Consider the following 21,687-nt stretch of genomic DNA (forward strand, 5'->3'; position numbering starts at 1 on the left):
TCTGAGGAGGAGTGAAGAATTTATACATAGCTCTTCAGAATTATTGCCCTCCTCCCCAACCTCCAGGGAGAGATTTCATAACTTGGATTTGGGACATTCAAGGCTATCTCCAGTTATATCATATAATATCACAAAATTCTCAACCAAACTCATGACAATGTGTGGCATTTCTAAATGAAAAACTTCTAAAAATTGAGACTTGGTTATCCAGTGGTTTTAGGAAATTTTAGGCTTTGGCAAAAATACATCTTTTTAGAAGGAAGTCTATGGCAAAAACAAATGTCCAGAATCAGTTCTGTGATTAGGAAGAATGAATGTAGGCATCAACGCCTAATTTAGACAGACTTTGTGCCATTTGTGTGTGTGTGTGTGCATGAGGCAATTTTCCAGTAGGTTTATTATCCCTTCCTGCACTTCAGCTGTCTGCCCTTACTCCTCTGTACACGGCACAAACTAGCTATGAACCTTAAACAACTTGTCTTGGCCAGGTGTCTTATGATCACAAAAATACCTTTGTGTGTGAGAGAGAGTGAAAGAGAGAGAAAGGTCCACTCAGTACTCTGAGATGAGAAACAAAATCTTGGGAAATCAGATCAACAGTAGAATGAAACCTCACAAAGAATGTGTGTTGTTTTTTAATTGGTAGCATAAGTATCTGCAAGTGTGCGTGGGAAAGGGATGATCCACATCTCCTTTTACAATGCTATTAACCCAAGAAAATACTGTTTGATCTAGTCAGGAGTGACTGTTGACAACATGTTGCAGTCTATCGCATAGGTGACCTTTCCTGAGCTCAATCCAGAACACAAGCCCTGGATAAACTGGCAGTTTCCTCAGCTTGTTTCCACAGACCCAGCCTCCATGGCTTATCATGCCCCAAGGCCTGAGCAAAGAGTGCCATCTGGAGGATTTGTTTATGAGAGAAATCCTTTTACAAAACTATGACCAACAAACTGGTCACCAACACAAATCCACATAAAAATCGGAGCCACTATCCAGTCACCTGATGGATTTTAGCTGTTTGCAGATGCCATTTAAGGAAAAACAAAAAACTGTGTACTTCCTTGTTACAACAATCTTAGAAAACATTGCTGGAATTTCCTTTCGAAAAATCATTTGTGTAGTTCTGACTGCCATTTGGGAAAGGGTTCCTTCTAGTTCATCCAGAGACCTACTGGATGAGTCCAGCCTCTTAAACTCCCCTTCCCCCCATAACCTACATGCTTCCTAAAAGAAAAAGATTTACTTCCGCTCCAACTCAAGTTCCCAATCAGAACAGTTACCCTCAAGGTGTCTATAAGAGCAGCCAGATCCAATGCCCATGTGCTCAACCAGATGTGTTGTCAACAAATCAGATGAACAGCCACTGGATCACCAGCTATCACTTGTCTTGACCAAGCAAGAAAAAGGAGGCTGCCCACTCAGGGTGTCAGGGCATACAAACTAGTTTCTAGTGGGGCACTGTCTCAAGCGACCGAGTCTACACATCCTAAGGACAGTGATGTAGTTTTCTGTGTTCGTGAGGTATGGGACAGAGTGGGGAGTGTGCTTTTCAGTTACAAGAGATCCCTCCCTCAAATTGCTGTCTGTCAAGCAACAAGAATAGCTTCCATGAACAAAAGAAATCTGCTCTTCTGTGTTAACTGTTCTGTGATGCATTCTAGTTCTGCCCTGACTTCCCCATTCTCTCAATTGCTGAGAAAAGAATGTTACCTGAAACTATCTGAATTCTCACAAAACAGATACTTTCTTCATTGTGGAAAATGGTCCCTCCCTCCTCACAGAAAGCCAGCCTCTCTACTAAAACAACAACAATTTTTTTTTCTGATCTCATCGTAGGACAGGCTGAATATTAGACAGAAAGCTTGTCATTAACCACAGCTAATTTTCTATAAAGGAAAAACCAAGTCTTCTTTTTTATTGGTTCTCCTATGACATCTAAATAGGAAAGAAAAACCAATCCGATTGACTTGATTAAAGGAACTGAGCCAAAACTAAAGAGCAGACAGTGAGGGCAAAGCCATCCATTGTGTGTGCAAGAGATTAGGAGGCTGAGGACTAACGATGCATGCCCACTTTACTGAAAACTTCCTCTGGTATCACCTGCCTCAAAAGCACATAAATACCACACTTCTCACCCTCTATTCATGAAAGGAATCCGTATTTTAGTAAGAAGACATACGATCCAGAATCCTAGCGCCACCCGAACAACCTTAACATAATATATACCTCCAAAGACTGCAAAAAATGAAAAATCACAAAACGTTGAACTGAAGGATGACCTACATAAAGGATGGCCAAATAAAGGATCAGCCTATAGAGCCCAAAGCTGTGAACTGTAGGCTCAGCAGCTCAAAACTACCAGCCACTCGTAAAGATTTACAGCGTCGGAAACGACGCCACGGCACATAACCACCACCATCACCAGAGAGCCCAGAAGTAGCATTTCATGGCCCATAGGCAGGGGGCTTCAAAAAGCTTGTGGGAAAAGATCAGGGAATTTTTCCATAAACTTTTTGAAGTTCCTTTGTACATTCTAGCGTAATACTGGAAATTAAAAACCTTTGCCATTTGATAAGAGACAGTGGAATTTGGGAAAGGAAAAGCACCAACCAAAAAAATTATGTTTTAGTTAAAGTAGCAAAAGTAAAGCCAAAAATATATACCTGAAGTTCTAGGAGTCCTGAGAAATCTGAGAAATGACTGGGCCATTTTAGGAGAAAGAAGATGACAAATAGGCTGTGGGATCATAAACTTCAATAAAAACAATGGCATGATAGGAAAGAAAACGGGTTGGTTTCTTTGGTCAAAGTTCCCAAGTAAGTAAAGACACTCACCCCTTAACTCTGAAAAGCATTATTTATTAGACAGAAATATTAAAGGAAGTCTCCTTGATTCCTGCAAGGCCAAATAAGACGCTCCTTATCCCCTCAAAAAATACCACACATGTGCTCACAAATTCTTGTCCCTGACTCTGGAAACATCCTGGGTCCTTTAGTCCAAGGCCAGGTCCTACATTTACAAGGTGAACAGTTCCCAAAAGGCCCTGGGAGCAGCATAAATTACTGCTGTCCTACACTTTCTTATTGGTGGAATGGGGCTACAAAGTCAATAAACTGAGGTGCTTCACTTCACATCTTAACATCCAGTTCTTCAATAAAGCCTCATGCAGACAGGAGGTAAGGTGTTCTTCTATAAATTTAAACTTCCATGATATATTGGTTGAACAAAACCAATGGGTGATTCTGAGAAGTCTTTAAAGGAGTAATTGTGCCAAGAGAGGACTCCACATAGTCGAGACAGGACTTCTCAGATGGAGCTACTTAATCTTAGCAAGGGCAGCTGCTCTTCTTTCTGTGTTCTGGAACAAGGAACGGATTAAAGCTTTTACTTCACTCGAGGAGAATGCAGCTGCTAGGGGCCCTTTTCCATCTGCCCACCTGCAAAACAAAAGATGAAATTTTATTTCCTCCTTTGCATCTGAAGCATAATCAAGATTTTAAAATTGCTTACTTGATCCCAAATGTTGCTACAAATGGCAACAGAAAGTCAGGGCATCCTCATTCCTCATGGGTTAACCTCTTCTGCTTTCTAACTGCCCGGTAGGTAATCGGCACAGATAGACTGCTCTCCCCATTCTACACTCACCATAGTCCCTGAGTGAATGTGGTTAATTATGCCCACATCCTCACGCCTTGGGCTCCAAAACTACTTTAAAAACGGAAGCACAAACATCACATACAATTGACAAAGGACTGTTGTTTAAAAATAAAGAATTCCCATAAGTCAATAATGAAACTACATACAATCCAGCAGAATAAAGGGCAAAACAATATGGATTGGCATGTAGAAAAGAAGAAACATGAATGACCAATGCAAAGATGCTCAACCTCACTAGAATTTGAGAGGATGCAAGTTAAAATGGCAAGCTACCATTTCACACCAATAACATTAGCAAACATTTTCATCTCTTTATACCAAAGGGTGAGAACATGATGCAACAAGATAAGAAGACTATAACACATTATATACTGGAATATAAAACAGCACTGAAAATGAACTGCAGGCAGTTCACTGTAAATGAATTTCAAAACGTAACACAAAACAAAATAAGTACATTACAGAAAGTTCATTTATAGAATGTTCAAAACAAGCAAGTCTAATCTTCACATTGTTTAGGGGCAAGTATGCATATTTATGTGTAAATGTGGTAAAATTACAAGAAGAGTAAGGAAATATATACCACAGAAGTGAAAATAGCAATTTACCTCTAGTGTAGAGCATTAGGACAGGGAACAAGGGTCTTCAACAACACTGGTAATATTATGTTTCTGAAGCTAAGAGCAAGTATGTGGACATAGATTTTATTCTTTTTAAGATGTGTACGTACACTACACATGCTGTCGTCTTTCACATGCTATTTTACAATTTAAAAATAGTTATTACTGAATTTATTTTACTTATAGTTAGTTACTGGTGTGGCACTGTAGGATATGCACTGGACTGCTAACCTTAAGGTCGGCAATTCAAACCCACCAGCCACTCTCAGAAACCCTATTCAGGGTTGCTATGACTCAGAACTGACTCGACGGCACTTAACAACGTAACAACAACATAGTTAAAGGAATCACGGGGGGTGGAGAATCTCCCAGAGCAGAATCATGAAGCTGAGGACGTACTCATCTATAATTTTTCAGATCATTCCTAGGCTGTTAGGAAGGCCCTTTAACAGCAGAAAGCAAAATTCTTATCTTCAACCTTCTGGAGTCTACTACCCAAAGACATCTTTCTTACCCACTAAGAACTTATAAATAACAAAAATAATAAACATCAAAAATTTGTACTAAATGGCATTTGAGGTATTTTGATGTGATTGTTGTTTTTTTCCAAGTAGACATCTCATTCGCATTGCTTTAAAATGGACAGCAGTTGATGAGAAAAATTCAGACACATATAGGCTGAATGGTCTAATACCACTGGACATCCACAGTAAAGAAAGATAAAGCAGGTAGACAGGAAGCCAAGTGGCTATAGGGAATGACGATGGGCCGGGAAGGCCTGATCACAATGAAACAGACTTTTCTCAACATGCACACTGAGTTTTGATAAGGGTGTTCCCTACACAAGGTATGCATACTCATCAGCAATCCAAGACAATAATGAAAGCTTTCATGGATCTCCAGATACACAGCCTCTATAAAAGGGGTATATACGCACCGATCTGCAATTTCTTGTAGGCTAGCTTGTAACAGTATCATCAGTTCTTTGAAAGGCATCCATTTTGGCACATAGACTGGAACCTCTTCTTGGTATTTCTTGTTCTTGTTTTCTTCAGATAGAGGTGCAAACACTTGGGGTCCTTCATCCATCACTGTTTTACATAAGGAATACAATCTATGACCATCTTCAGTAGAGATGTCCTGGTTTTGCACAAAGGGAACACAGCAGAAGAGAAAATGGGCCAGCTTAGTGGTAGGGAACGGGGGAATCTCTGTGCATGCTGTCCAGGTGGGTCCTCTAAAACAATAAGTTTTCCAAACAATTTAACACACCTTTCTAGACACTACGTTTCATCAGCTCTCTGACAATACCCCTAAAGCTAAAATGGCACAAAATATGTTCCAACAGATTGCCAGTAATTTAGTTTGCCTGCATTGAAAGAGCCTTTTTCTCCAGTAAAATGTGGCACAGCTTGCTGCAAAGCAGGAGATGTTATTACAAATAAGGTTTTAAGCAATCTATGCTCTACAAGCACCAGCTGGCAGAGTCCAAGCAATTTTCCTGCAGGATCACACAAACCAAGGGGTTTTCAAAAAGTCTGTGGTAAAATGGAATTTCCCCACAATCTTTTTGAAGGCCCCTCAACAGTGTGCTGGAAAAGGGGTTGTTGCACAAGGTTGCATTCACTTTACTAAATCAAATTACTGTATTCACTTGCAATTTACATGACTTCATACTCTATAATAATCTCAGGACCACAGTCTAGTTTCCAACCTCCTCATTCACAATTTACAAAGATGCCAGACTGAGAACAGGACAATCAGTCCTACTTTCTTATGTTTTGCTGTTTGTTGTTAGGTACTCTTGAGTTGATTTGGACTCATAGCGACCCTGTACATAGTTTCAGAGGAATAGCTACAGGGTTGGAACCGCCGAACTTGTGGTTCGCAGGACAGTACTTATTCGACAGAGCCACACCAGAATCCATTTAGGCTTAAAGGTAAAGGCTGCCAAGGGTCCAGCAAAATGGAATCAAAAGTGGAAAAAATAAATAAATAAAAAATACCACCATGATAAGGTAGGTATGAAGCATGAGCACTTCTACCATCAACGTTAACTTCACTTTCTAACTGAAGTGACAACACGGGGCAAGAGCTCCATCTGAAGTCTGCTGAGGCATCTAGTGACCCTTACCTCTAGAGCAGTGATTCTGCCTATGATCTCAGAAATTGCTGTATTGAGCAAAGTCCCCATAGCCTTGCAATATATATTCACTGGCAGGACATCCTGCCACACAGTTCCAAGTCTCTTTAGTTGGTGCAGTACCTGTCAGAAGAATGGAGATATTTACGTGGGGAAGAGACTGCTGTTACTTGTATATTCAAGATTTACATTTATCATTTGCTTGTGTATTACAGAAAAAGCTGTTATGTAACCTAAAGCACGTCATCAGTATTACCACATTTTTACGCAAATAACACATAAATGTTTGAAGAGGGGGCTTCAAGTTCATGGAAAAATGAAACTGAAAGATAACGGAATTCTCTGTAACAATCTGAAGTACCCTGCAATGCAGTGAGCTTACTTCCTATGTCTCCTCTAGCCATAGTGTTTGTAAGTCCCACCAAACTCCTTTTTCCCTAACGCGTCTGGGTAATAAAAGGTGGGAGGAGATACTGATGGCATGACATGATTCAGCTGTGGATGCTAACAGAGTTCACTGCAATTGTAAACACTTACAGCTCTTGCACGGATATAAAATGAGCCATCTCAGAAACAGGAGGGAATCTCACTACCATCAAAGAGCATGTCCTTTGGACCTTAAGATCCCTGCACATAGAACCTCCTCGACCCAGGGACCGAGCGCTGTAACAGAGGAGAACCAAAAGCCAGAGCACAAGACAGAGCAGTGGCTTCCTAGTCTATGGAGCAAATACAGCTGAGTGACGACTTTGGGCAGCAGGCTTGCTTGCAGAGTGGGGTGACTTCAGGCACTTGATTTGGGGAGCTGACTCACTGACCTAGAGCCAAGTGCCTTCAGGCTGAGGCTTCTGATGGAGTCCTGTGGGCATTCAGCAGCAGCCTTAAAAGAACTGTGTAGCAGTAGCCGAGCAGAGAGAGGCCTGCCTGGAGCACAGCTGAGGAGAGACTGTCCCGACTGGAACAACTGGTCCCTGAGCCTTTCTGACCCTGAATTGTAACCTGTTACCTTCCCTAATAAAGCCCATTAACTGTGAGTATGGTGTCTGAGTTCTGTGTGATCACTGCAACAGATTATCCAAACCAGCTGAGTAGAGTGTTGGGAAAAGGGTGGTGGGTGTCTATTTTCGTGCCCCCCTGGTATCATACAGTTTTCTGCAGACATTCCGTCCCTTTGCACTAGGTCCCTATGAGCACTAAATGTGCTATGTACATCTGCACATTTTTTACATGTGCACATTATATGTAGAACAATGTGGCATATGTTTCTTGAATATCTAATCTTAGTGATATCCCTGCTAGCTGAAAAGTAGACTCATCCTGCAGATAAGAAACTACAATGAAAAGATAATGTACTTAAAAGAGAGGCATTTTCAGAATTCCCAAATCCAAATTCAAGAGTAAATTATTTGCTATGACAAACTAGCTAACTAGTCACACTACTGGGGAGATGGAAAAATCGCTTCTGTTACACTGTTAACTGATGATATATGGAGGGGATAATAATCAATGTAATGAAACAAGCTATATGAATGGTTGAATGTGAAGCTGATGATGTGCCCTGTAAACTTTCACTCAATCCAAAATAAAAAATAAAAAATCGCTTCTGTTAACTTGGTGGGCAGGGGAAAAGAACCATCTCTCACATGACTGTAGAAGGAACCAGATTTCCAATGGGGGCAGTAAATCAACTGAGCTACTTTTTTTTTACATATTCTTTGCTGCTTAAAAAAAAACAAAACCAACAACAATAAAAAGGAAGAAAGGGCATCTGAGGATACAGTTTAAAATTCCAGAACTAGCAATAGCCTCCCACCTGCCGGATTGCTTTGCTTGCTGCAGAATAATTCTCTTCGTCGTCCATGTTTAAAAAATTCCTAGCACTTGATAATCTTTCCAGAAGCTCTCCTTTCTGTGCTCGCATTTGAGCCAAAAAACATTCTGTCCCTATGATAGGAAAACATAATAAAGAATTCTAAAAGCTGTTCAATTACACATTTCAAAACTAGAGTTGAAGAGGAGAGACAAGCATGAGCCATGGATCTGTTCAATTTAAAAACAATTGCTAGACAGCATCATAAAGCTGCTTTTAGGAAACAATCCTTTCTTAATCAATTAGCCAGCCTCGCCAACTCCAACCTTAGGAGAAGTAACTATTACCCAGAGTTAGAGTTAACTATGAAAAATCATTTATAAATAAGAAAAGAACTATTAATTCTGATAAATCTGTACCACCGAAGGGAAAAGTGAAGAATTGTAAAGCTAAGTGAACCATATAGATTCTCTGCTTTTCTTGGATAATCATTATAGTAAATACATTGATTTCATTTCATTTCTTTTTTCACTAATCCCAAGTGAAGCTGAGGAGGGTCTGTTGTCTTGGGTTTTTGATTGACATTACTGTTAACAGAACTAGCACAATACAAATCTCACTATACGTTACTCACTCAACTGAAGTCTGATCTGGTGACTGCACTGTACACCAGCAACAAATATGAAACTCTAATGTCCCATGAACAAGGTCACGAAAGAGAATGCTTCCATCAAGACTGCATTCCCATTATGAAATTAACTAACGGGGGATATTTATAACACAAATGCCCTCCCACTGGCCAGTTTCTAACCTCCTCATTCATAAATGACAGCAACACTGCTAAGAGTAGTATAATCAACATCTTTCCCTAAAAGTACCCATTACCGAGTCTCCTGAAGCCAGGTACAAGATCCACAAAAGTAGTAGTGCCATCACAAAGAATGGGAGCAAGACGGAAGGCGAACTGATGCCCAAGGGTCAGCAAGTGGTGAGCAATATACATACAATTGTTGTGGTGAATGGCTGCCAACTGCGGCAGTTTTTGAAGGTTCTCCCTAAGTTAGAAGGGTGGGTAGGAAAAGAAAGGAAAGAAGTTACCTGTTATTGAAGTTAGGACTGATGAAAATTTACTACCCCTCTAATGTGTTTTCTAGGCTTTATTATATACTGTACAAATGCTCTACTTAACAATAAAAAAAAATCTTACTTCTATTCCCAGAGTGAGCCTCTCCTGCCAGAATATAGCCTTACCTTATAAAACTATCCCAGTGATTAGCAAATAAAGAGTAAGGAACTGCAAGGTCAGTTTGTACTTCAAGGTCAACAGTTCAAACCCACCAGCTGCTCCTCAGAAACCCTAGCCAGGGTCGCTATGAGTCGGAATCGACTTGATGACAGTTAACAACAACAACAACAACAAAGGGAATGAAGATATTTACCTGGGTCATCTTTTTATACTGCAAACCTAGCATCGTAGCTGTGTATAAATACGCCTTTAAAATTGAACACTAGTAAGTCTGTAGAAATACATATTTACTTCCCCTTTCTCCAAATTCCTGTCTCACTTATATTATGAATCACAATTTCGTATTTACTAGTTAGTGTTTTCAATACTGGCTACATATCAGAGTCACCTGGGCGATTTAAAAATACACAGACGTTTGTGCTTAACCCTCAAAAAATTAAATCACAACCTCTGGAGTAAAGTCAGGTCACTTAACGTGTTTTTTCAAATCATCCCAGGTATTTTTGATTTATATCCAGGATTCAAAATCAAGGCGCTAATCCTTCTACACATACTATTAGTCTATGGAGCCAGCTTTGGAAGAGATCTTGTCTTCTATTTCTGTTATCTATCCACTAACAGGCAATCAATACTTTCCAGTATTAGCCTAGGACACACCACTTCCAAACCAGCAGTTGTTCTCACTCTTGGCTACACATCAGAAGCATTTGTAGAGCTCTAAGAAAACACTGATGTCTGGTATCTGTGGAAGCAGACTCCTACACTAAAATCTCCAGAGCTGGGGTCTAGACAAAGTTAATATGTTTTAAAATCCCCATAAATAATTCTAATAGACTTCCAAAGCTAAAAACCATAATCCAGGGCAATGTCTCTCAAAGTGGAGTCTCCTGACAAAGGATAGCAATGTCACCCAGAAACTTGGTAAAATTACAGGCTTCATCCCAGAGCTCCTGAATTAGAAACTTTGGGTACAGGGCCCAGGAATCTATGATTTAATAAGACTTTCAGACAATCCTGACGGGTACTAACGTGTGAGAATCCCTGGCCCAGGATTTAGTTCAAAGGTCACACAAAGTGGAAAGAGTGAAAAATGTCTCGAAGCCACAATAGCTCCTGAGTCAAATATCTCTGAATCCCCAAGGACACAGCGGTCAGCTGACCCAAATTATGTTATTCTCGTCTCCTTTACTTGATTTACATAGATGTGAAATAGGAAATTTATACTACAGCTAACAAAATACAAATAAAAATATTAAGCTTCACAATAAACAAGCTCTCTTTTATAACAGAAACAGGCGGACCTAGCTCAAACATCTCAATTGCTCACAAATCTAAGCTAAAATATATATACTTCAAATAATAAACTGCTTTTTTTTTTTTACTTTGCGAGCACAGTGTGTGGCAATGAGATACCTTTGTTGACATATCATTACAACATTTATAAAAAGCATCCAAAGCACTTAAATTCAGATGACAGAGCTCCTGGAGGCTTACAGTTCAAATAGCTATTCAGACTAAAAGAAATTTAAATCCAAGACACGAGGTAAATGCAGCCCAGGAGAGCTAGGAGAGTGGCCAATCACGCTGGACAGTTTAGTGGCGATCTCTTGTGGTACTGAGGCTGTAGAACTGTGGATGCTGAAGAAAGCGGCCGTGGGTTCACCAACTAACACTATGGAGGGAGCCTGTTTGTTTTCCCACCAAGTGAGGCAGTTCTTTTGAGTTTTCAAATTTCTTTTACCCTATATTGCAAGATCGTAGCAGTCATATTAATTTATTTAAGAATTATAATGTTCTTTACACATGTGCTTTAAAAAATGGCTTACTGCATTATATTGTGAATTTTCATAAGCATAATAACTTTGGTGAGGATATATAATTAAATTACTGATTTAAACCTGACTACAAACATTTTGGACATATGGTTAGTATGCAGAACTGAGATACAGCGGCACTTACTTGTGGTATGTTGGTACAACATCATGGAACAAATGGAAGATATTCCTGACTGAGTAAAAAAGCTGAACAGCACTAAGAAGAAAACAGATTTAACAGAAATGTGTCAGAATACATTGAAAATGAGGGTAAAAAAATTCAAACTCAGTGCACCATTAGACTTAAAATCCAGTTGCAGAGAGCAGTTGCCCTGGTTGATGCTGGAAAACACAGTTAATCTAGGTGGAAATAGATTCTCAACCAGTGTTTACTAACAATAATACCCTTCTGAAAACCAAGGTCCATCAATAATTTGACAAAAAGCAGCACTCAACCCAAAGCCTTTTTTCTGATTTATCGACGTATGTTCCACCAGTACCCAAAAGATCCTTTTAGTAACAAATGGAGCTAAGCCTCAAGCAAATGCCACCTACTCACTGACGCGCTTTGCAAAGGGCAAAGCATCAATAAAGGCATTCACTTGGCTCCTTTAGGATCAGTCTGACTTTCAGTGTTCACCTTTTCTCCTTCTTACCCCAATGCAAGGACATGAATCAACATTTCTATGCTAGAATCTAGCCCTGAAGTTTTTTTGCCCTTTAAATCTGGCTTTAGAACACTTAAAAAGATTATATGTTATTAAAATACACTTAAAAAAGCAAATATAAGGCTAGTATAACTTACCTCTGTGTAAAAATATCTTAAACTAGGTACCTTGTACAATTCACAGGAATTCCACAAATATTTAGAAAAACAAGTCATAGTTATTATACCCCTAAACACTGTTATTACTTGATCACTGTGATCCCTGATCATTTCATTCCATTTTTGCTATTTATATAAAATAAAATGGTTGCTATTTACGGTTTGATAACAGAGAAGATGGTAACACAGTTGCACTTTTGTTTGTCCTATTCGAAACTATTTCCTTTAGTATAAAGAATCACCGTAGCATCAACTTACAAAAATACTGTTTGGAATTCTATGTTCTCAAAATTTTTTATAATACTGCCCTATATTTCTAAATTCCAGCCAGAATAGTCTGACTTATTTTGGAAGCATGCCCAGTAAAGAAATACTCCAATATGGGGGCTTCAGAAAGTTCATGGAAAACATCATTATTTTTTTATTCCATTTTCTGAATAAATTTTCGAAGCTCCTGCATATATTTATTTGGCCAAAGAAGTATGCACTTATTTTGATATGCATATATGAATATTTTGATATTCCTACTGATAATTAAAACTGGATAGAGTTCTACATATAATGATTAATGCCACATAAGTATCTGGTAGACATGTGCTTTCTAGAGCAGAATATAATTAAGGAGTTTGTTTGCATGCAGCAATAAGCACTGGACTGCTAACTGAAAGGTTGGTAGTTCAAACCCATCAGTTGCTCCTTAGAAACCCCAACAGGGTCACTATGAAAGGGAATAAACTCAACAGAACCTAACAACAACATAAAGAGAAGAACCCTGCTACACAGAGTTGAAAACTAAACAGGTATAGATGTAAACATGCTCTACAGCTAGCTTGAGCCACAGGCTGTCATCTTCTTCTCACATCAGTCTGGGAGTAGGGAAGTCACTTATGAAACAAAAACAGACTCACTAGTACACATAGAGTACAGTTTATGGTATCTAAATACAAGGTGCATTCGAAGAAATCATCTTGAAAGCGTAAGGCTAGAACTGTGGTGTGTTCTAGTCTTTTCCTCCTACCTTTGGCTGTCCAACAAACTACTGCTGTTCTAAAAAACAAACATTAAAAATGTAAATTAATTAGAACCCGGATTTCAAAATGTTAAGAATACTAGACTGAGGAGCCAGGACAGATTGATGCAAATGCTCCAGCTACTAATACTACCAACAATCATAGCAAACGTTTGAGTTATTAGTCAATTTTCAGGTAGGACTCTAAGTACTCTGCATGTGCTTTCTCATGTTTTGTTGTTAAGTGCCCTTGAGTCAGTTCTGACTCATAAGAGACCCTGTGTAGGGTTTCCAAGGAGCAGCCGGTGGATTTGAACCACCAACCTTGCAGTCCAAACTGACCTTATGGTCCAGTGCTTATCCTACAGTGCCACACCAGGACACCAGAAATAAAAATTACTTATGTAATATCATTCAATTCAAATAAAAAGTAAAAATTAAACAGAAATTAAAGAGATTTTAGCAAAAATGATTAATAACCATTTTTAATGTAAAAGAAGCCCATCTGTCCTTCCATGTATGTGCTTCTATTTCTCAAACTCTGCTCTACCTTATATGTGTTATTATAAATAAAAGCTAGAGATCAATATAAGTTTGTATGCTATACTATGTTCTTTATGGGAGAAAATAAAAACAAGTAACGGGATACAAAAACTCAAAGAATTCCAGTTAGTTTTCTTGCTACTAAAAGTCTTAGATATGCATGTAACAAAGTCACTGCCATTTTCATAGCATTAAGAATTCATACCATTGATCACTGCCGGTGGTTGCTTCTAATAAAGTCTGATAGGCAAGTTCCATTAGTTGTTTCACAGATTCACTGATGCGGCATGTTGGCAAAGAGAAGGAATGTTGGTCTAGGGTATTTTCAGGCTCTAGATTCCCCACCTCATCACAATGCGCTTTGGCCACTTTCTGTACGACCAGCTTGTCATCCTTCTCTGGACTGGGGAAGTCTGGCACACTGATCTTAGACTCAGGAGTAATCTAAGATTCAAACACAGAAAATGCAAAGTCTTCAGAAAAATTCAAATGCACACAGACAGGAATAAGATATTAGCTATTTCCATGAAGATTCTACAGAATAATTTAAAGTCTGAATAACTACGGTAATATTTTAATGACTGGTTAATTTGGGGCAGAAGTAGAAGAAATAAAGAATCCCCCTTTACTGAGCAATTCTTCAAATCTCTCTGAATCTTCATTGTAATAACAAAGCTGTGACACTGGCCCAAGAGTTCAGGTAAATAAAAGGACCTTCAAAAAATGCCTTTTCTGAGACTCAACTATTAGATTATTACGAACTAAAAGAAAACTTCACTGCTCTCAAGTCAATTCCAGCTCACAGCAACCCTTTCGGACAGAGGAGATCTCCTCCACTGCGTTTCTGAATCTGTAAATCTCTACAGAGGCAGACAGCTTCATCTTTCTCCTGGGGAGCAGCTGACAGATGCAAACCCTTTTGGTTAGCAGCTCAGTCTGATTTTGTGTTTCACTGTCTATATTATTAAGCAAATTATTTCTCACCAGGCATAAGTTAGCTGACTCTAAGAAAGAACTCACTCAGTTAAAGAAAAAACTCATTCCTTTCCTTTAAAAAAAAAAGGAATCCCTCCCTAAAATGTAAAATGGGTTATGAGTTGGGCGGCTAACGGCAAAGTCAGCAGTCCGAGCTTTTGACTCCTGTAGAGAGTTACAGCCTCAGAAACCCTGTACAGGGCCACTTTAAATCGGAACCAAATCACCACACTTAACAACAAAATGTACACAAAACAAAGATTCTCAGATTCAGCAGGAGTAAATGAGAAAGCACTAAACTGCAAGACAGAAAACATGAGTGATATTTTTTTATCCTTTTAAAAAACTCATTTAACCTCTTTGGACGGCAATTTTCTCACCGACAAAAGAATAGCACAGCAATATTTCTCAAATCTTGTTTCTCAAAGATGCCTCAGGAGTTAAGAAAAAGAGATCAAGCAAGTAGGGCAGCAGGTTCTCCACACCCACTGCAGAAGAGCAGCTCTGTTCAGCACACACTGTAGCCCAACAGAAAATGTATGATTAAAAAATTTCCAAGTCTAATAAAAATGCGTAAGTCACCAGACTTGGCTTCCCAGTCACTACTGTTGTTGTTATTAAGTGCTGTTGAGTCGATTCCAACTCATAAACCCAGAACAGTTCCTTATACAGCTCCTTTCTCCAGCAGCTGGCTGGCAAGTTGGAACCACCAACCATTGGGTTCAAACTGACCTTTTGGTCCAGTGTTTAACCTATAGTGTAGTGCCACACCAAGATGGTATAATATCAATTCCATAGGGCTATTACGAAGATTAAATGAGAATAAAAGTTTCAGGCCCCTGGTAGTCAATATTACAGCTAAGATTATAATGCTGATGAAAAAACAGAATTATAGGGATGATTTGGAAAAAAATGTTTGTCTGAAAAAGCCTCAAAAAAATTACTTCATGAAGGAATAGAAGATAGAAGAATGTAGGACCAAAAAATGGTACATGTCAGGTCAAAAAATAAAAATGGTACACGTCAGGTCAAAAAATTAAAATGGTACATGTCAGGTCAAAATATAAAAATGGTACATGTCAGGTCAAAAAATAAAAATGGTACATGTCAGGTCAAAAAATAAAAATGGTACATGTCAGGTCAAAATATAAAAAGAAAACAAACAGCGACACCAAAAATACAACACTTCAGATCTTTTGGAAAAATAATGCGTACAGGGGAGAAGACTGAAATGAAGACCAATGAAAAGCAATCAATTTGAAAATGCTTTTGAGGGGACAAAAGAAAAAAAAAAAACTGTTTCAAACTTGGGCTGTTTAGATCTAATGAAGCCACTCATCTGCTACCATTAGGCGGGCAGTTTGAGTCCACACAGAGGTCCTTTAGAAGGAAAGGCTGGTGGTCTACTTCTGAAAACTATCAGTCGCTGAAAACCCCATGAAGCAGTTCTACTCTGATCTATACGCAACTGCCAGGATTCAGGGTAGACGCAATGGCAACTGTTTTTGGTTTTGTTTTATTTTTAAGTCTAGGACCTAAGTGCCAAGAAAAAGAACCAGATGAAAATCTAGAGCAGTGGTTCCCAACCAGGGGCACTTAGGGCCTCATGCTTGGTAAAGCAGAGGGTCAGCAGAGGGTCAGTGACAAAGAGGAAGACCCTCAACAAGACAGACTGACACAGTGGTTGCAACAGTGGACTTACCCACAGCAACAATTGTAAGGATGCCACAGGATCAGGCAGTGTTTCATTCTGCTGTACCTGGGTCACAGTGGGTCAGAATTTACCTGACAGAACCTAACAACAACAATGGGGGCCTTTGACGATATCTGGGAAATTTCTGATGGTCGTAACTGGGAGAGGTGCTACTGGCATCTAGTGAATAGAGGTCAGGGATGCTGCTAAACATCCTAAAGGACAGTTCCCCCAATCCCCAGCAAAGATTTATCTAGCCTAAAATTTCAACAGTGTAGTCGGGAAACTCTGATCTAGAGAAAGCTCCATTATTAGGATTTGGGTTCCTAGGAGAAATGCAGTTTTATAGAATGTCAGAATCGCTTGAGTACAGAGCTCAGAGATTATCTAGTTCAATTCTCTCATGTTCCAGAAAAGAAAAATGAAGTCCAGAAAGGTTACACGATTCAGCTCAGAATCATGGAGCAACCCAGTAACAACCCCATTTACTTGAAGGAGTTGTGACAGAGGTAAGTTGAGATACATATTAATACGTCTAACAAACAATTAGTAAGCACCTGCGGCACCGGGTACAAAGAGTACACACCAGGGTCTTCCTTGATACTGGAGATACAATAGAAAAAAAATAGGCAAAACTCCTTGACCTCATGGGATTTACTTTCTAGAGAGGGAGAAGCAATTATGTAAATAATTCATATGGAAGAAAGATTGATGATCAGTGAAAAATATGAAGAAAAAGAAATCTAGGGCAGTGGGGACAGGAAGTAGATGGAATTCACAATTTAAAGACTGGCCTGGAAGGAAAGCAAGTCACGTGGCTATCTGTTTCACCACTGTTCCAAGCAGAAGGATCAAGAGGTTCAAAAGTTCTATACACAAGTGGGCTTAGAAAAATCAGGGAACAGCAGTGAATCCAAGGTGACTGGAGCAGAGCAAATGAAGAAGAATGCAGGAGACGGAGTGAGACAGGCAATGGGGAGTCACATCAGATAAAGCCCTGTACAGGGCACTGTAAAACGTTGGGGTTTTTTCTATATGGGAATGGGCACAATAAAAGCTTGAAAACGAAGAAGTAAATTAGTGGTTGCTGGGAATGAGGGGTGAGGGAAAGGATGAATGCCTGCTAATGAGAACAGGTTTCTGGGGGATTGGGTGCCAAAACTACTCTAAGATTGATCATGGTAATGACTGCATAACTCAGTGATTACACTACAAACTAGTGACTTGTACATTTTAAAGAGGTGAAGTGCTTGGTATATGAACTTTATTTCACCAAAGCTGTTAGAAAAAGAAAAAAAAAAAAGGGAACGGAAACTAGATTCTGAATAAAGGAGTAAACATCAAATAATATTTGTGTTAAAAAAAAAAGCACACAGAAAAACCCAGAACAGTTCCTTGTACAAAGAAGATTTCAGTTCTCTTGGTGTGCTGTGGATTACAACTCATAGTGACCCTGCATAGGGTATATCCAAGGTTCTCTTAGAAATCCACGCTTTCCTCAAAATGTGTTAATATCTACATACTTCAAATGGCTAATTAAATATTTTGCTGAAGTGGACACTGTAACACGGTACGCCAAAGGAAAATGGGGAACAACAGAGGAAGGGACTACGGGAGGCATAGTCTGATTCCTTCATTAGGATTAACTAATAGCTCAGGAACCTTCTATTAAGGAACTGCTTTAGACTATGTTTTGCTTTCATCTAAATAATACCTTGTATTTCCAAACTTTTATACATTTGTAATATTTTTTAATATATGAATAGGATTATCTAAGGTCAAAGGAGTAAATTATCATCAATGAAAATTAGTTTGTTCACCACCTTTGCAGCAGGTACTTTATATCCTAAATAAACTGCATCCTGTGTTTTACTTATTTTATCATTTAACTTCAAAACTAGTTCCTATGTAAGCCTATGAGATGAAGTAGCTATTTTCACACTAGAGTATAATCTCTGGACTTGGTATAAAACCTAAGTTGTTGTTGTTGTTGTTGTTAAGTGCCATCGAGTCGGGTCCGACCCATAGCGTAGATGTCACAAAATCTGTATACTGAAAACTCGAGTAGTAAAACTGAGGACACCCTGCAGAGCTATACACTGTCCAGTTTCAACAAGAGTGAGTCATTACATTGACACAGACTTTTTCTATTTACCTAATGCTTAATATACAGTATCTTATCTAGACCTCACAATATCCCTGTAAAAGAAGTCGGTAGTAGGATCACTTTAAAGGTAGAAAATAAGGGTTCAGAAGATTTATAACTGGCCTCAGTGAATTGTCCTATTCTCTTCCATTCTACTACGAGTCAAAAATGAACTGCTTAAGTACAATGCAATAAACTGTAAGCCTGGTACCTTCACAGTATTGTGAATTTCAGAGGTCATTAGGTTTCTGGCTGCCACAATCACATCCTGGCACTTCTTATTAGCAAAATGAGAATTGATGTTGCGAGCATATTTCAGCAAATCAGTAGTGTCTCCTTTTAAAAACCTCATTTCCTTTAGGGCATTTTCAAACTCTTCAGTGGATTGTATGATCTGAGAGAGAAACACGAGAAAATTAATTCATAATCACATATACATATTCCATTTTAATGGTAAGATTTCAAATCTAATGTACAAAAAAGACAAAGCACCTATTGGTCATTTAACTTTTAGGACAGACCATCAATTACTAGGTATAAAAATACTCATTTTTCCAGTCTTAAATTCACTAGGAATACTATCTTCAATAGAAATTTGACTCTACTTAGTAAAGGTGCCAAGATCTTTAAAATAAGTATACTTCTTGTAGCACTCTAGAAAAATCTTAAAAGATGAAAAAAAAAAGCAACGTGTTACACAGGAGCTACTATAGATGGTACAGGTATAAAGGAGCAGTTGTTTTTTCAAAAGAATCCTACTAAAGAAAACATACTCAGGAATAAATTTCAATTCCCCAAAGAGGCAGGAAGCCAGGAGAGGAACGAAGTTATAGAGAATTTTCCTCCACTCCCTACTCATAATTTTCTTGAAGATTTAACTAAAGAACAAACCATTTCAAGGAAAAACAAAAGACATTAAGTAGGAACCTAGTCTTTTAAAAATTTTGCGATGCCTCTGTTCTCACCTCTTCATACTGCTGCAACTTGCTGCTATTTGTTGGGATAGAATAAACCAGACAGTTTTTGATGAGGCACTCAGACAAGTCCTCCCAGATCGTGTCACCAAGCATCTCGGACAAGACGATCATTGATGGTTTTTCCTTTTCTCCATCAGCCTCAAGAGGCAACTCTGAATTCAAAAGAAAAAGTTTCAGACAAGAAACCATTAACAAGTCGTTATGTATTCTTCAGTTTTCTAGCTTCCTCAAATTCTTTAAGACGATGAGAAAAGAAAACAGCACAGATCCTTCTACAGCCATCTCAACTGACTGTGTGGGACAAAACATGACACACAATTATTATTAATTTATTTTTACTGTATGACTCTCTCTGAAACAATACGACATTACACCATCTACGTCATAATCATCTACTGACAAGGACTCAAAGTTCTGCATTCCAAATTGAAACTTGTTTAGAATTAAGATTCCAGCTCTTTAATAATGAATATAATTTTTTTCATCTCTGAACAGAGTCTAAGTATTTATCCTAAGTAAAAGGTACGCCTTTCACAAAAGTGTAATATTTAATCTACCAAACAATACTTCAATACCTTTTCTACAGCATATCTTATGGTGGTTACGTCTAACACTTTGTGTAGTTCATATTTAGAATGGAGTCCCTTAATAGCACAAATGGTTAAGTACTTAGCTATTAGCTGACAGGCTGGCAGTTCACACACACCAGAAGACACCTACGAAGAAAGGTCTGGCAAACTATTTTTACAAGATCACCACCATTGGAATTCCCATGGAGTACAGCTCTACTCTGATACACATGGGCTCACCATGAATTGAAATCAATGCAAGAATAACTGGTTTTATATACAGATATAGAAATGTACATACATATGTATATAGAGAAAGAGAGAGATAAAGTCATACTTTGTTTCACTGAGCTTTGCTTTATTGAGCTTTACAGACATTGCCTTTTTTATAAATTGAGTCTTTGTGGCAACCCCTTCATCAAGTAAATCTACTGGCACCAATTTTCCAAAAGCATGTGCTCACTTCATATCTCTGAGTCACATTTTGGTAATTCTCAAAAATTTTTTAATTTTTTTCATGATGCTATTATATATTTAATAGATAAAGTAACACATAAACATAATTTTTATATGAACTGTTGCTGTTGTGAAGTGCCGACTCATCAATATTTAAGTACTACTTAGTGGCCAAATTAGGAAGAGGAGGAACTATTTTGAATCTAGTTCTTATTCACCAAGGAAGGCCTCAGGGAATGGGAACCTTGGAAGAGACATTAGCGCGCAAGAGCCTGAGAAAGCTCATAGGATCTAAAGCTTAAACCTCACTGCCCAACATGCGGTCATTGGCAACATCGAGCGCTTGAAATGTGGCTAACAGGATCGAAAAGCTTATTTAAAAAAAAAACTGAAGTGTAAACTTAGGTTTAAAGTTTAAACTTGAGTGTACAGTTTAAATATGTGTGGCTATACGGGGGTAGCGCAGGATCTTTGTGCTAATGGAATTGTTCTGTATTATCGACTGTGGTAGCGGTTACATGGAACTACCCATGTAACAAAATTACACAGCACTTTAGGACCACTGTCAGTCAGAAGCAGCTGAACAGCAGTGGGTGTGGCTTGTGGGTCTCCAAATTGTCAGCTCCTACCTGGTGTGGTGCTGTGGGTTAATGCGCCAGACTGCAAAATTGTTTGAATCGCAAGGTCAGCGGTTCAAGCTCACCAGTCGCTCCTTGGAAACACTATACAGGGTCGCTATGGGTTGGAATGGACTCGACAGCACATAAAAACTACACACACATGAATTCTTGGTGTGGTGCTGTAGGATAATACACTGGACCATACGGTCAGTTTGAACCACAAGGTCAATGGTTCAAACTCACCAGTCCATGGAATATCTATACAGGGGCACTATGGGTTGGAACCGACGCAGCAACACTTAACAACAACTATAACTGACATCACAATGCATATATTAAAGACAAAAAAATCACTGCCATTGAGTTCATATATAGGGTTTCCAAGGCTGTAAATCTTATCTATCTGCTGCAGAGAGCAGCGATGGGTTTGAATTGCCAACCTTACAGCTAGCAGCCCAAAGCCTAACCCAAGGTACCACAATGCATGTGATGGTGGTGGTGTACTGTGGAGTCGGTCCCGACTCGTAGCGACCCTGTACAGGGTTTCTGAGGTATGGTGGTGATGTACCGTGGAGTCGGT

The 21,687-nt window shown here is 38.9% G+C and overlaps 1 protein-coding gene across 1 annotated transcript in view; it reads right to left on the reverse strand.

The window, feature by feature from the left end:
• Positions 1–2,840: 2,840 nt before the first annotated feature.
• Positions 2,841–21,687, reverse strand: part of ZW10 (zw10 kinetochore protein) — a 30,926-nt gene continuing 12,079 nt past the window's right edge. The window contains exons 8-16 of the mRNA XM_006833834.1: positions 19,451–19,614; positions 18,697–18,879; positions 13,877–14,115; positions 11,439–11,510; positions 9,119–9,288; positions 8,237–8,367; positions 6,415–6,546; positions 5,218–5,420; positions 2,841–3,440 (exon numbers count right to left, since the gene is read on the reverse strand). Coding sequence (XP_006833897.1) covers positions 3,320–3,440; positions 5,218–5,420; positions 6,415–6,546; positions 8,237–8,367; positions 9,119–9,288; positions 11,439–11,510; positions 13,877–14,115; positions 18,697–18,879; positions 19,451–19,614 — 1,415 coding nt within the window. The 3' untranslated portion in view covers positions 2,841–3,319. The remainder of the gene's footprint in view (positions 3,441–5,217; positions 5,421–6,414; positions 6,547–8,236; positions 8,368–9,118; positions 9,289–11,438; positions 11,511–13,876; positions 14,116–18,696; positions 18,880–19,450; positions 19,615–21,687) is intronic.

The sequence above is a fragment of the Chrysochloris asiatica genome, unplaced genomic scaffold (assembly GCF_000296735.1).
Source record: "Chrysochloris asiatica unplaced genomic scaffold, ChrAsi1.0 scaffold00008, whole genome shotgun sequence".
Taxonomy (NCBI): domain Eukaryota; kingdom Metazoa; phylum Chordata; class Mammalia; order Afrosoricida; family Chrysochloridae; genus Chrysochloris; species Chrysochloris asiatica.